The following is a 15,376-nucleotide window of genomic DNA, read 5'->3' on the forward strand; positions in this document are numbered from 1 at the left end:
TTCTGTTCCAACAAACAATAAATAAATGTATGAATTAATTTGTCAACTGAGTTCCAGGCTGTACATCATGATCAAAGTCTCGGTCCTTTGGTTTCTAGGTTTGGGAGAGGGCACTATTTATAATCACAATTTGCTGGATTTTCCTAGCACAGAGGGATGACATACATATGATTTAACCATCTTAGGGAGATCCCCAAGATGCTTTGCTGAGCCTGAAACAGATAAAATAATGTTTTATGATTGTCAGAGCTCATTGAGTTAATGCTCAGCTCAGAGCCCCAGAGCTTAACTTTCTATTGGCTTACTTATTTTTAATTGTGACCAATAAGCTCATTGCTCGGCCCAGATAACGGGCCATGATGAAGGTCTTCTCAGGAGACAGAGAATTCAGGATGAGGGCAACCAACAGTGTTGCCAGATTTTGCGAGAGAAATAAGCACCCAGGTCTATGAAAGCAAGCCTATAGGCCACATGAGCACTTTATAAACCGACATGCATCGGCTATTTGAAAATAGCAGATCTACAAGCTCACAACACGTCGCATTACGTTGTGAGCAAGTAGATCTGCATTTTAATTTTATAAATAGCTCAATATTTTGGAATATTTTTTTTACATTTGAACACAAATCTTGTATGGGGGTCACTGGCACAAAATATTTTCAGATGGGGGTCTGCGGACAAATACCAATTAATTTGGGGGGTCCTTGACATCAAAATGTTTGAGAGCCACAGGTTTAAACAACGTTAGATGACAAGCCCAAAAAACAGCAACTCCCAACTACCAATATTTACTAGCAACTTAACAAAAAAACAAGCCCTAAGTCGCTTATAATAAGCGGACATGACAACGCTGCCAACCAACTACAAAACACTGCAGTCAACCACAATCAGAGGGTTGATTTTAATACCTGACATTATTCAGGATCTATGTGGATTTATTTTGAAGACTGGATTATATTGAGTCTTTTTTCTTAACCTTTGTGCTGTGTGAACTTAAGAGTCCTAATATGGAGGTTCACCTGTTCAGTCCTATAAAATTCTTTATTATTACCAACCATAAAACATTATATTCCCATCTCATACTGTGTTGCTAGACATTTTTAACCAGCGTAATTGCTGATAATTATCACAAGATATACATTTATTTTCATAATTTATCATCTCTAGCCCACATTTCACTGAAATGACACCACTTATGTTTAGGCAAAATAACTATAGTAAATGTATGATACGGAAGATGAAACTATTTTTTATTTATTCGTATTACCACAAACTGGGAGTACATAGAATTTTGGAGTTAAAACTTTTTCCCTCCTAAAACTCTCAGGTTACATTTTCACTTTCTTCACTCTCTCCCTATGTGTGTGTGTGTGTGTGTGTGTGTGTGTGTGTGTGTGTGTGTGTGTGTGTGTGTGTGTGTGTGTGTGTGTGTGTGTGTGTGTGTGTGTGTGTGTGTGTGGCCATCTGCTACATACTCTTAGTAGACATATGGTCGCAAACCTACTCCTGAACAGTGAATTGGGTACAGTATTCTCTCTCTCACACACACACACACACACACACACACACACACACACACACACACACACACACACACACACACACACACACACACACACACACACACACACACACACACACACACACACAGTACTACTGTCTGCTGTTTATGGTTATAATCTCACCCAGGTTATTCATTTTCTACAGCCACCCAGATTTGACCAGAAACCAGTGGTGGAAGAAGTACTGATACCACAAGTAGTATCAATACCACAATGTAGAAATACTCTGTTACAAGTAAAAGTCTGGTGTTCAAAATGTACTTGAGTAAGAGTACAAAAGTATTGGCATCACAATATACTGAAAGTACCAAAAAAAGTAGGCCTACACATTGTGCAGAATGTCCCATTTCACAAGTTCAAAATGTATAAAAGATCTTTTGAAAATAGTTGTGAGCTTGTAGATCTGCTACTTTCAAATAGTTGAAATACTGGCTGAAGTGGTTAATGTGTTTTGTAATAATAATCAAAATCTACAAAGTAACTAGTAACTAAAGTTTTTTATACAATTGTAATGGAGTAAAAGTACCATATGTTCCTCTGAGGTGTAGTGGGGTAGAAGTATTGAAAATTGTAAATACTGAAGAAAGTAAAAACACCTAAATTGTAGGCTACTTAAGTACAGTGAGTAGCCTACATGTGCTTATAGGTGGCCTTACACCAGGGGTCTTCAACAGGGGGTCCGGGACCCCTAGGGGGTCCTCAGAGTTACTACAGGGGGTCCGCCAAATCTTTGTGTGATATGATTTTTTTTTTTACATTAACCACTTGAACCCTAGCATCCCTTTTCTGAGGAGAACTTTGGCCAAAAATAGCAGATCTACAAGCTCACAACTTAGATCGGCTATTTTTTGTAAAGAGTTATAGGTGTAGAGGGAAAAAAGAGCAGCAAAAGTTGATCTCAAACACAATTTTATACGATATAGAGGGGGTCCCCGCTTCATCGCTCTCTCAGTGGACAATGGACAATAAAACACATACCCTTCACTAAAAGTCAACATGATTATTTTGTGTTATGAGATCACCTTGCATAGGATGTCAAGAAGACTTGTGGCAATCAGTTAAAAAATATATATTTACAGTTAGAAATCAGTAAGATTTGATCGCAAGAGGTTCACTCAAAGGCGATACTGCCATCTAGCGTTGTATGGTGTGCATGGCTATAAACAATCATTAGTAAATGACCAAGAAACATTATAAAAACAAACATGTAAACATGTTATTTTATCATTTCAATTTAGCTTTTTCACAAGAGACAACCAAGCCTTAACGACAAAGATTAACATATTGACTAAAGGCAGAATGTAATATGTATTGATTTCAGTGGTGTAAATTAACTAAGTACATGTACTCAAGTACTGTACTTAATGTTGATGTACTTTTACTTAACTGGAATATTTCCAATTTTCTGTACTTTTACTTCTACTGACTCCACTACATCTCAAAGGTAAATATTGTACTTTTACTCCCCCACAATTATTTGAAAACTTGTTAACTAGTTATTATGATTACAAAACATACAGTAACCACTTCAGCCCTACATTTTCCGTTTCTGTTCTGACGCTGGACACCAATTATACTTTAGTACCCGGACCATTGAGGCCATTTGAAAATAGCCGATCTACAAGGTTGTAAATCTGTTATTTTCAAAATATTTATATACATTTTATACATTTGAAAACTTGTGAAATGGGACATTCAGCATACTTCAGTACTTTCTACTTTTGGTACTTTAAGTACATTTTGATACCAATACTTTTGTAGTTTTACTCAAGTCAATTTTGAATTCCTGATTCCTGTAAAACATTTGAGTACTTTTTCCACCACTGTTTGATTATGCCTAGTATTGGGACTCCTTTGCCAGACAGCTGTAGTCATCTCAGAGAAGTGGATTGACAGTCTACAGACAGAGTGCGGAAGTTGCCTGCAGCCTCATAAACTTAACCAAGGTTAGTCATTCAGATCGTTCTGACAGTCTGAGCTGGGATGTTTTGAGCGTGTTTGATTGTCATCACCATGTTCAATTGAAAATAAATAGGTGATCGGTCTGAATGTGAGAGCAAGAGCATCCATCCTGGCTAGCCGTTAGCTGGCGTACATGGCTAACAGGCAGCGTTGCCATATACTGTGAGAGAAATAAGCAACCAGGGCTAGGAAAACAAGCCCAAAAGAAGCAACGGTAGGCCACATGAGCACTTTATCGGCTATTTGGAAATAGCCGATCTACAAACTTGTATATCTGCTATTTTCAAAAACCCTTAAAAAATTGAATATTTTGAATATTTTTTCCTCTTGGTCACATTTAACAACACAAATGCTCCATGGCACAAAATGTATGAAAATATTTGAAAACCACTGGGGTAAATAATATTTTTTTTGGAAGCAAGCCTAAATAAGCAAGTACACTTCAGAAACAAGCCCCAAAAAAACGCAATCACCAACATTTATAAGCATCTTTTCAGAGAAATAAGCCCAATGTCGCTTATAATAAGCCGACATGGCAACACTGCTAACAGGGGTTCGGGTGTGTTTACATAGAGCTACTGTCCCTGTCTGTCTCTCAATGAAAACCCGGGATGTCGATTATGAGTCATTAATGCAAAAAGCTGCCCCTGTGGCTGCAAGCCTATGTCACGTCAGTGTCATAGATCAATGTGTGGATCATATTAGTGGCATATGCTATAAACTGTCATGGATGGGCAGCCCCACGGTTTTTATATAGCAACACTATAGCCTAAGTTAATAATGCATAGACCTGGCTAGTGTTACTCAGTTTAAGCCATAGGCTTTCTTGGGTTTAAAATCCTCTTAGTAGACCTTGTATTGAACTGTACTTTCCTGTGCTGTTTTTGCTATCTGATAATAAAGTATTCAATAAATCAATCAATCAATCAGTGATGGAAAGTAACTAGGAACATTTACTCAAGTACTGTACTGTATGTACAGTTGAGGTACTTCTTAAGCCATAGAATGGCTGTGATATAATTACATACATTTCATGTATTCCATACAATACACGCTTACTACTACAGCCATTCTGTTTGTACTCACCCACTTTGCTGCGACTGGGAGTCAGCAATTGTCTTCTAGACTAGTTTCATATCCATTTGAAAGTTCTGGCAGAAAGCGTGTGATTAGTAAAATCTCCCTCGAGTTTCCCACACGGACCACATTTGCTCCAGTGAGAACATTCATACACAATGGGGCACACACATCGACGCAGGTGTCATTAATTACCCCACACCAACCGAACAGACCTGTGTCGAATGTGGATTTACCTCTACTCCACTGCACCTGAGAGGCCAATATTGTACTTTTCATTCCACTACAATTATTTGACAGCTTCAGTTACGTTGCAGATTTGGATTATGATTAAGAAACAAATTAACCTAGGGGTCTTCAACGTTTTCAGGCCAAGGACCCCCTAGCTGAGACAGGGATGAAGCAGGGACCCCCTCTATATTGTATAAAATTGTGTTTCAGATAAACTTTTGCTGCTATTTTTTCCCTCTACACGCCTACTGTATAACTCTTTGCCAAAAATAGCCGATCTACAAGCTCGTTGTGAGCTTGTAGATCGGCTATTTTTGGCTAAAGTTCTCCTCAGAAAAGGGAAACTAGGGTTCAAGTGGTTAATGTAAAAACAAATAATAATATCTATACTAGTGTATTTTCAGTTTTCTGTTATTGTGGGAAAAGCTTAAGCTGAAAATAGCCAATCGACAAGCTCACTCACAACGCTTGAGCTTGTCGATCTGCTATTTTCAGCGAAAGCTTTCCCCACAATACGGATGCTGGGGTTTAAGTGCTTAACTGTTATAACATTTACTTGTGACAGCAGCATATTACCCAATCCTGTGGGTGCTCAGGAGCAACCATTGGCAAAATAGGCGCCCCTGTGTAACAGAGCATTTATATATTGTGTTATTACTTTTACTTGAGTAAAAAAAATGGTGTACTTCTTCCACCATTGGTGTTACTGCTGTGCCACTGACCCTGTCTCTGTTTGTTTGCTCATTAAGGTCAAGTCATGTGTTCCCTGGAACTATCTTGTGCTATGAAGCAACCCGTAGCGTAACTGAACCACTGGCACAATCCCCCCATGTCCTCTCTTGGTGGCCCGTGGCGTTCCGCTGCTTGCACCTCCATCCCAGCAGCCAGTGGTTGTGACGATGCAGCTGCCATGGCCACAAGCCAGTGCCCCGAGCAGGCCACGTTGGCCTCGGACCGGTATGCTAGACTCATCCTGGCCCAGATGAACAAGATGCGGCTTCGGACAGACTTCTGCGACGTTGCTCTCAGGATCGGGGAGCGAGTCTTCAGGGTTCACAGGCTGGTGCTCGCTGCCAGCAGCCCGTATTTCTCCGCTCTGTTCTCTGGGGGAATGAGTGAGGTTGACAAGGAAGAGGTGCAGATCCTGGGGGTAGAGGCGGAGGTCTTTGAGGTGCTGTTGGACTTCATATATACAGGTCCAGCCTCCATTATGTCACTGCAAATGTCTGCCTGCAATGTACCACGTTCATCCACTGATCATAGTTTTAATGTGTTTCACATGTGATACATAAAATCTCCAACTCTGATAACCATTATTTTCTGTACATCAAAATAGTGTTGTGCCCCAGTGTTCCCGTGTATATACAGACAGGAGACAAATTAAAGGAAAAACCTTTATAATTGAGCAGAGAAACAGGAAGAAGAAAATAATATCTTAAGTGACTATGAGGGTTCATTATTGGGGCACAGACTGCTCAACTGGCTAACGTTTCAATACAGGAACAGTGAGTAAAGTTACATCTGCATTGCTATGGGAAAGACATCAGTAAATAAATAGGGTGGGAAATAGCAGTCGAAAGCGCACATTCAATGGCCGTGATGCGCTTGCATTAGGTAATCACCTTTATGCCAGCATTGCTATGATGATGAAACACTTATGTCCTGATGGGAGTTGTCTATTACAGGATGACAATGCCTCCATCTATAGGGCATGTCTTTCCTTTAACAAGTCACCCGCTTGTATATGCCAATTCCAAACAAAGATCCAAAAGTTTATGGTGTTTTTTTTTTATTACACCATTTACTGAATCAGCTTTTTCCATTCAGGTATGATCAGTGTGACAGTGGAGAATGTACAGGAGATGATGGTAGCAGCAGACATGCTGCAGCTGAGTGAAGTGGTGTCCATCTGCGGAGAGTTCCTCAAAGGTCACATGGACCCCTCTAACTGTGTGGGCATCTACCAGTTCCTGGAGCAGATTGGCTGCATGGACATGCTGGAGTTCTCTGAGAACTACATTTACGTTAACTTCCTGGAGGTACGGATTCTAGTATGTATGTGGTTCTCCAACTTGCTTCAGATCTCTTTGTTGTGTCTTCGTGTTGTGCTGTCACTTTGGTGTATAACAGTTTTCTAGATTAAAGCTCGATGCCAGTCAATAGAGAGTGCTCTGTTAAGCAAGAGTGTCCTTGTGGCTCCACCACCAGTTGAAGTTAGCTCTGTGTTGCACGTCGGCAGTGGCTTAGGAGATAGAGCAGCCGTCTGGGAGCGGGAAGGTTCCCGGTTCGATACCCGGCTCCTCCTGGCTTTGTGTTGAGGTGTCCTTGAGCAAAACACTGAACCCCTAACTGCTCCGTGAATGTGCATGTCAATGGTTGAATGTAGCACTCTTTGTAAAGTTAAGTGCTTTGAATAGGCGCTAAAGAAATGCAGACCATTTACATCACCATTCCTCTCTCTAGTCTCTTTTTTTTTTTTTTTTAGAATGTTGAAACCTTTCACCAATATTGCATTAATTCATTCCAAATATTACCCAAAGCACCAGAATACTCTTGTTCATTTTGGAACCCAGCCTCTACCATTTGGAAATTGGAAGTAGTTAATATTGTGATTTAGATTTTATTTAATGTCTTTCTAAAGCTTACTCCATTGTACAACGGTGCAATGGCAGCCCCCGTTCTTACTGAAAGCCTGTCGGCTGGCCTCTCCTAGGTGTGTGTTACTGATGAGTTCCGGGGCCTCTCAAAGGACCAGCTGGTTAAGCTGCTCCGCAGCGAGGAGCTCAGGATCGAGGACGAGTACCAGGTCTTCACAGCCGCCATGGACTGGGTTCTCCATGATGTGACCAAGAGGAAGAAACATGTGGTGGAGGTGTTGGAGCCAGTTCGCTTCCTCCTGCTGTCCCCACAGAGGCTCTTCAAGTACATAGAGGGTGAGACGAACGTGAGCATGTGCAATCGATCACCACTGTGACATTTTATGTCCCCCCCCCCCCCCACACAGTAGACAGTGTTTAAGTGTGGGGGTTTCATAAATATTTAACCAATGAAAAGTATTAACAAGGGCTTGTGATTAAATAATAGCTACATTGGATCCATTGGAACACAGGTTGTTTTTTCCATTTCCTTTTTTTTCTCTTTTGCCCGAATACAAAGGCGTTACGGACTTCAGCCTCAGGGTGGCTCTGCAGACTCTACTCAAAGAATACACCGAATTCAACAAGTCTCCCAAGGAAAATAAGATGTTTGGGATGTTTCAGCCGGCCAAGATGAGACCCAGGAGGAAAGCCAGAAAGTTCCTTTACGCCATTGGTACTGTGGCCTAGGCATCTCGCCTTAACTTCTATAAGTGAGCTGTTAACAACTTAAGCTGTATAAAAACGTTTACGTCGTTAATGAAAAAACTTCCTTAAGACACACACTATGAGAGGGCTAATTGGTGTTACTGTACAACACATGATGTATTGCTTATTTATTACGTGGTATAAAAATAAAAGCACCATAACCCTGCACCCAGCTACGTACATAACGCACTACACAAACTCATAAATGGTTGTGTGTTTTTTCCGTATGGCAGGAGGCTACACGCGACTGCAAGGCGGCCGGTGGAGCGACAGCCGGGCTTTGAGCTGCGTGGAGCGCTTCGACTCCTTCACCCAGTACTGGACCACCGTGTCCTCCCTGCACCAGGCCCGCAGCGGGCTGGGGGTCGCCGTACTGGAGGGGATGATCTACGTGGTGGGAGGTGAGATTCTACCCAGGTTAAGGCCTAAATTAAAAGTGCTTTAATTTGGGGCGCCTCGTTGCGTGACCCAGTATGAGCGCTTCATACAACATACATAAGGCTTGAGTCCTTGCAGCTGACTCCAGTTCAAATCCAACCTGAGGCACTTTACTGCACGCAATTCGCCATCTATCTCTCTGTTGTTCACTGTCCTCTGAATAAAGAAAAAAATGGCCAAAATAAATCAAATAGATTCAATTAATCTTTCTTTTTTTCCACTAGGGGAGAAAGACTCAATGATCTTTGACTGCACTGAGAGATATGACCCGGTGACGAAGCAGTGGGCGGCTGTGGCATCTTTGAATTTCCCCCGTTGTGGGGTGGGTGTGTGCCCCTGCCACGGAGCTCTTTATGCCCTGGGTAAACAGTGATGCCATGTTTGTCTAGCGTGCATGATGTAGTAGTGATGTTCCTTCTCTATGGAAGACTATCTATGCACTGTAGAGATGGTCTCTCATTGTGTCAACTCATTTTACCTCTGTAGGTGGTTGGATCGGGTCAGAAATTGGGAAGACGATGGAACGTTATGACCCAGAGGAGAATAAGTGGGAGGTGATAGGTAACATGGCAGTTCCCCGCTATTACTTTGGCTGCTGTGAGCTACAAGGTATATATTTTTACGGTGAATATTCATTTGTAATATTTGTACAACTTAGGTTAATAGGGCAAAATGTTCTGCTGGCAAGTATGGTGCTGTAGTATGTAGTTGATAATGTCAACTTCCCAGAACAACAGATAGAAAAGTATTTAAAAGTCTAAGTATATACTTAGTCTACAAAAAGAAAAATCGATAGCGATGTAAATGTAAAGTGTATCTAGAATCCATTTTTGTAACCAATGAGGCCAAAATGCATTGCCACTTACTTAGCACATTAACCTTGGTGTCCCTATTTTGATTAAACAAATTTCACAATTTGTGAAGATTTGCCACAAATGTTCACAATTGTGAGCTTGTAGAGGTATAAAATGGGGCTTCAGTTATTAACTGCAGTTGTTTGGGGTTAAAAAATAACACTTGTCGCCTCCCAGGGTTCATTTACGTGATCGGTGGAATCAGTGATGAGGGAATGGAGCTCCGCTCGGCTGAGGAGTACGACCCCATCTCCCGCCGCTGGAGAGCTCTGCCCGTCATGGTGACACGCAGAGCCTACGTTGGCGTGGCCTGCCTTAACAACTGCATCTACGCCGTGGGTGGCTGGAACGAGGCGCTGGGTTCACTGGAGACAGTGGAGAAGTACTGCCCTGAGGAGGTAAGAGGGCCATGTCATGATGCTACTGTAGCGATTCCCAACCAGTGGGCCCCCCAAGTAATTCCACCACTGCTTTGAACCCAGAGAACGACCTATCAAGTCACATTCCTTGCAATCTGGGAACCCATCGTCAAATAAAAAGGAAAAACAGCGCCCTCTGCTGTTTTTCACTTTTGCATTTGACTCTGGGGGGGATTAACTAGACACGTGCTCACTGGAAACCGGGGTTTGGACGCGAACGGTCTTCTCCCGGGTGGTTGAAGCCAGAAGGCACCAAACGTCAGAGCGCAAACGTCGAGGCACAGACGGCTGTGTTGTTGACGGACAACGGATGATGAGAAACAAAAATACAACGGATGCACGCTTATGAGAAACAAAAATAAATATTCACTACTACTTTTGTATTTGACATTTTTCAATTTCTCTAAATATTATAAACTTTCACATATCGCGTATGAAATAATCTCTCAAGAACAGATTCTGACCTGCGGTGGAATCTGTCGGAGCGGTTCGTCATAACGTGTGCGCAATGGCAACAAGTGGGCGTGCCTTCAGATCAGGAAGGAGGCCGCGCTTTACCCAATCAAATGTAGTGGGCGGGATTCACGTGTCCGTCCACTATGGTCCACCCTCCCCCCCTCGAAACTAGCCGAAACTAATTTAACAATAGCGTCCTCGGAGCGGACAAAACCACGGAAAGATATTCACATTTTAAATTACTCTTTCATCATAGAAACAAGTGGGCTTATAACCAAAACCATCCATGTTCTCTGGGAGAAGTGGTGTTAGTGTTCCGTGTACAAATATTGTTAGTGGGAATGAAAACGTAGCCGCACCAACCGGAAGTGATGCGCTATAGGCAGACATGAAACCGGTGTTTCCCTGCGCACTAGTCTAACATTATCCTCCGGCCAGACTCCACAGAATATCAGAAAAGCAGAGGTCGCTGTTTTTCATTTTCTGTGGGGTCTGGCTACGCGAGACTACGTATGAAAAGGCTACCATGGGCTACAGTGAAGTCGGACCGAATGACTGAAACGTTTTTTCTTTTTTTACTCTTGGTGTGGGGATTATGTTATGAAAGAAGAGAAATTGCAACTGCTATAGTCCATGGGAAACCATAAACCTACATCTAAATGAGTTGCCATATTTACATATTAACATTGAAACTCCGCAAGATATTCCTGTACACTTATTTAGTGAGAACATGCTCCTCCTGCTGCTGAGAGCATCTCAGCACTAGCATTACTCCTGCCTGCCCCTGCCGCCAGCCCCGCCCCTCGCCCCCTTCTGGCTTCAACCACCCGGGAGAAGACTGTTCGCGGTTTGGACATGCCTTCAGCCCTCTACTTCCGGTGGTGCGTCTATGTTTTCATTCCCACTAACAATATTTCTCCACGGAACACTAACACCATTTCTCCCAAAGAACATGGATCGTTTTGGCTATAAGCCCACTTGATTCTATGATGAAAAACAAAATAAAAACAAGTTAAAATGTGAATATCTTTCCGTGGTTTTGTCGACTTCGAGGACACTATTGTTAAATGAGTTTCGATTTGTTTTCAGTGGGAAGCGAGCGCTCAGACGTAAATCCCGCCCACTACATTTGATTGGGTAAAGTGCGGCCTGCTTCCTGATCTGAAGGCCCGCCCACTTGTAGACAATGTGCATAGGTTCTGAACACGGCTCCCGACAGATTCAAGCGCAGTTCTGAATCTGTTCTTGAGAGATTACATTCCTTGTAGCCGTACTGTATGTGTCAACACATTCTGCCAAGAAACAACTTCCAATTCAGCTCACCAGATGGTTTATGGAGTTGTTGTTTTTCTCATCTTCTCGTGTCGTGTAGGAGAAGTGGGTGGAGGTGGCACCGATGGCTACGCCGCGAGCAGGGGTCTCTGTGTCGGCGGTCAACGGGCTGCTTTACGCCATCGGGGGCAGAGCCTCCAGCAGGGACTTCTCGGCACCGGTGACGGTGGACTCCGTGGAGATCTACGACCCTCACCTGGACACATGGACCGAAATCGGCAACATGATCACTAGCCGCTGTGACGGCGGCTTGGCTGTTCTCTGACACTAGGGCTAGGTGATATGGACAAAATGAAATATCACAATATTCCTGACCAAATACCTCTATGGTATGGTGTGATGGTATCATCAATCTTCTTTAAAAGTTTTTCAGAAATCTTAAAAAATAGTGAAAATGGATGCTCTGCAACACGTTGTGAGAATGGAGATCTGCTATTTTCACTATTTTTGAAAAATGTGGACGATCTTTGAAAGTATAAATTAAGGCTTTGTGGTTAAAGCCAGGAAAACACAACACTCATGCCATATGACGATATTACAATATCCAAAATCTCAGATGAAAAAACGATCTCATATCTTGATATCGATATAATATTGATATATTGCCCAAACATATTTGACAGCCTGCAAACGAGTGATAATCTACCAAAATATATTGATGTCAGAATCTCTCCCTACGTGCACAGATTTGACTTCAGCAGGGCCATTACCAGGAATACTGGGCCCTGTGAAAAGATGATACTGGGCCCTATAATACTGATGATGATATTGTGGTTCCTTGAGCCCCATGAATGACTCCTCTTTTATCACTTTTCACTGCTTTATGAGGGCCCTGTTCACCAGCAGCCTATTTTATGTAGTGCCCTCCATGAGCTACTGAAAAAATGTTGTGAAGCTTAATCCATTAAAACGGGGAAAGCATCCATTTCATTTTAGATTTTAGCTATATGTAAATACAGAAACATACGTTTTTCAGAAAACTCTTAGGATTTAGAACAGTGGTCCTCAAAAATAGCAGATGTACAAGCTCACAGTGCGGCCTGGGGCCTGAGAGCTTGGGGGCACAGTGCCGCACTGCGAGCTTGTACATATGCTATTTTTGAACATTTTTGAAACATTTTGAAACAAATCTTCTCTTCTGGGGGTCCCTGGCAAAAGAAAATTCTGATGGGGGGCCTGCGGGCAAATACATATCATACTACTGATTTAGAATTTGTAGAATCGCCTCAGGTCTTAATGGGTTAAAGCGGTGGTTCTCATGTGTTGGGCCACGAACCCCCATTTGAAAAGATTTTGTGCCAGTGACTCCCATAAGAGAAGATTTGTACAACATTTTTGTTTACAGATCTACAAGCTCACAACAATGCATAGTACCAGCGTGCCCACTGAACCTGCACAAATAGTGGACAAGCTCACAACGCACAAGGTCACGAGTCATGAGCTTGTAGATCGGTTATTTTCGAATAGCCTAAAAATAACTGTTCCTTATTTTGCTGTGGACGCCCTGGAAACCCCTCAAAGACCCCTGGGAGTCCGCAGACCCCACTATGAGAAGCACTAGCTTGAAGGTATAACAACTAGGATTTTCCTGAAAACCAGTGTATAGACTCCATATAAAACGAATCCCTATCAACCATTACACAAGAAATGTGTGGCGATGTCTGTATCTGCAGAGATCATTCCCTCTGCCTGTATTTTCTTATTTTGTTTTTTTTAGGACGTTTCTCTGTATCAACCTTTGGATAGTAGGGTGTGTGCTATGGATAAGGTGCAGCACCTCACAACAAGGTCTGTTTTTATGTGGTATACCAGCAGACTGAGCAACCGGTTTTCAACTCTCCTGACTTATACTGTATTTATTGTAAAATAAAAAATACTATTAAAAAAACGTACCTTTTAGTGGCTAACCAACACTTCAAACAAGGGAAGCTTGTTTTATCAACTATCAACTCATTAGAGGCACTTAGACCCAGAACTTTCCACTTCCGCTCCCTTGAGCTTAATGGAGAAAAGACAGCGGACATGCTTAGGAATCATTTTCCTTGGTTTTTTAATAATGTTGGCCTTTTAAAACATCTCTTGTATCCTTGTTAATAATAATGAATGAATTGCATTTTTATAGCGCTTTTACAATGGTTCATTCATTCATACAGGTGGGGGACATTGGGAGGTGGAGCGGCGAACAGTTGACGCCAGCGTCCCCACTTTTCCCACATTCACACACCAATGGTGACAAGCGAGCGCCGACCGAATCATTGGAGGCAATGTAGGGTTCAGTGTCTTGCCCAGGGACACTTCGACATGTGGTCAGGAGGAGCCGAGATTCGAACCGCCGACCCACGGATCATTGGACGACCTGCTCTACCTCCTGAGCAACAGCCGCCCTATGATTGTGTGTCGCCCCATGATTGTTGGATCATGCAGCTTGTCAAATTAACAGCAGTACCTCTTATCAAGTCTATTATTAATCACTGTCATACATGGACATGGGAGCACCCTCATAATTAGGTGTATTAAAAGGTGTATTAAAGACATAGTTCAATGTGGAAAATTAGTGGTATTCCACTTTAAGTGAATGTCAGTGTCTAGAGTTCAGTAACCCCCAATAAAATATTTAAATTTTACATTCAATCTCAAAAGAAAACATTTGTTATTGAAAGGTGACGACATATATGAGATATACAGACCTTTACCTTGGGATAAAATACTATTTATTCATAGTATTTCCATCACTGCAGTCACCAGATCATCATGGAGAGACTGATAAAATCTGTTTAGGAACATTTAACATAAACAAAGCTTGTGGCCTTGATACTTCTTCCAGACACCAAAGTCTAGCATTGAGCTTTTGTCTAGACAGCAAATGATACATTATCAACCATTTGTAACATGAGTCACTTTTGCAAAGTTTACAAAATTAAATTATAAAGTTTAGTCCAACATGTGTACAGTAGTCTTTTCTTTGCATTAGCTTTTTACACCTTTTTCTACCCGATTTAGTCATTACTGTATGCCAATTAATTCCTCCCTGCCCTACACTCCCTGCTGACAGGTGCTGCCCCAGCAGTAGTATTACGTGCAGTGACACCCTCCCCACCCGGCTTCCCTCCCCCGAACACATACAAGTTCCAATTCTAGTGTACAATACTAAAACCCAACCACTGCCCAACAGCATTTAAATGTTTAAAGCTACAATCTGGGACTAAGTAAAACATTTTAATGAATCTGTATGGTAGAGTACAGAATGTTAATATAACTGTACTTCTTCCATTGGGAAATTTCAACTGTCCTGATTGACAATATAAATTATTTGAAGCATACAGGCCATGGCACACACCGGATAGGACACTAGATATGTGCGTGCTGCCATATTTATTGTAGTTTCGACATCTCTCTGCCAGGAGGAGACGGATATAAAACCTAAGGATTGTACTGTAGCTTTTAAGCTGCAACCACACACAGCATAGACAAGGTAAATTGTCAGGGAGCTGGTCGCAGCTCAGATTACATGCTTGTTTCCCTGAAATCACAAAATTGTGATCCACTGTGCCCTGCACATTAGAGTTGCTCTGGTAAGATTAAGACACCACAGCTAGATGAAATGTCCATTCCACTGCCTCGTTAGGTTGAGTGACTGCCTTTTTGTCTAGAAAGTAGTACGGTATGTTAACCAAAGGGACAACTTCACCCATTTTCAACCC

At 42.1% G+C, this 15,376-nt stretch overlaps 1 protein-coding gene across 5 annotated transcripts; it reads left to right on the forward strand.

Moving 5' to 3' along the window:
- Positions 1 to 3,436: 3,436 nt before the first annotated feature.
- ipp (intracisternal A particle-promoted polypeptide) lies at positions 3,437 to 14,706 on the forward strand. 5 transcript variants are annotated; one of them, XM_084056429.1, is made up of 11 exons: positions 3,437 to 3,508; positions 5,582 to 6,028; positions 6,660 to 6,871; positions 7,546 to 7,765; positions 7,989 to 8,144; positions 8,410 to 8,577; positions 8,839 to 8,976; positions 9,101 to 9,223; positions 9,646 to 9,866; positions 11,716 to 11,952; positions 13,829 to 14,706. In XM_084056429.1, the coding sequence occupies exons 2-10, from the start codon at positions 5,662 to 5,664 to the stop codon at positions 11,938 to 11,940; spliced, it is 1,830 nt and encodes a 609-aa protein (XP_083912555.1). In that variant the 5' UTR covers positions 3,437 to 3,508; positions 5,582 to 5,661; the 3' UTR covers positions 11,941 to 11,952; positions 13,829 to 14,706. The 5 variants fall into 5 exon arrangements, with proteins under 5 accessions (XP_083912555.1, XP_083912554.1, XP_083912558.1 ...); XM_084056428.1 differs by lacking the exon at positions 13,829 to 14,706 and having other exon boundaries at positions 11,716 to 13,761; XM_084056431.1 differs by lacking the exons at positions 3,437 to 3,508; positions 13,829 to 14,706 and adding an exon at positions 3,531 to 3,738 and having other exon boundaries at positions 11,716 to 13,761.
- The last annotated feature ends 670 nt before the right edge of the window (positions 14,707 to 15,376 follow it).

This window comes from Gymnoscopelus microlampas (genome assembly GCF_963454915.1).
Source record: "Gymnoscopelus microlampas genome assembly, chromosome: 5".
Taxonomy (NCBI): Eukaryota; Metazoa; Chordata; class Actinopteri; order Myctophiformes; family Myctophidae; genus Gymnoscopelus; species Gymnoscopelus microlampas.

Coding starts and splice junctions, on each gene's coding strand:
- ipp (XM_084056429.1), top strand. CDS start 5,662: ATGTCCTCTCTTGGTGGCCCGTGGCGTTCCGCTGCTTGCACCTCCATC. Junction 6,872..7,545: donor TTTACGTTAACTTCCTGGAG/GTACGGATTCTA, acceptor GGCCTCTCCTAG/GTGTGTGTTACTGATGAGTT. Junction 9,224..9,645: donor TGGCTGCTGTGAGCTACAAG/GTATATATTTTT, acceptor GTCGCCTCCCAG/GGTTCATTTACGTGATCGGT.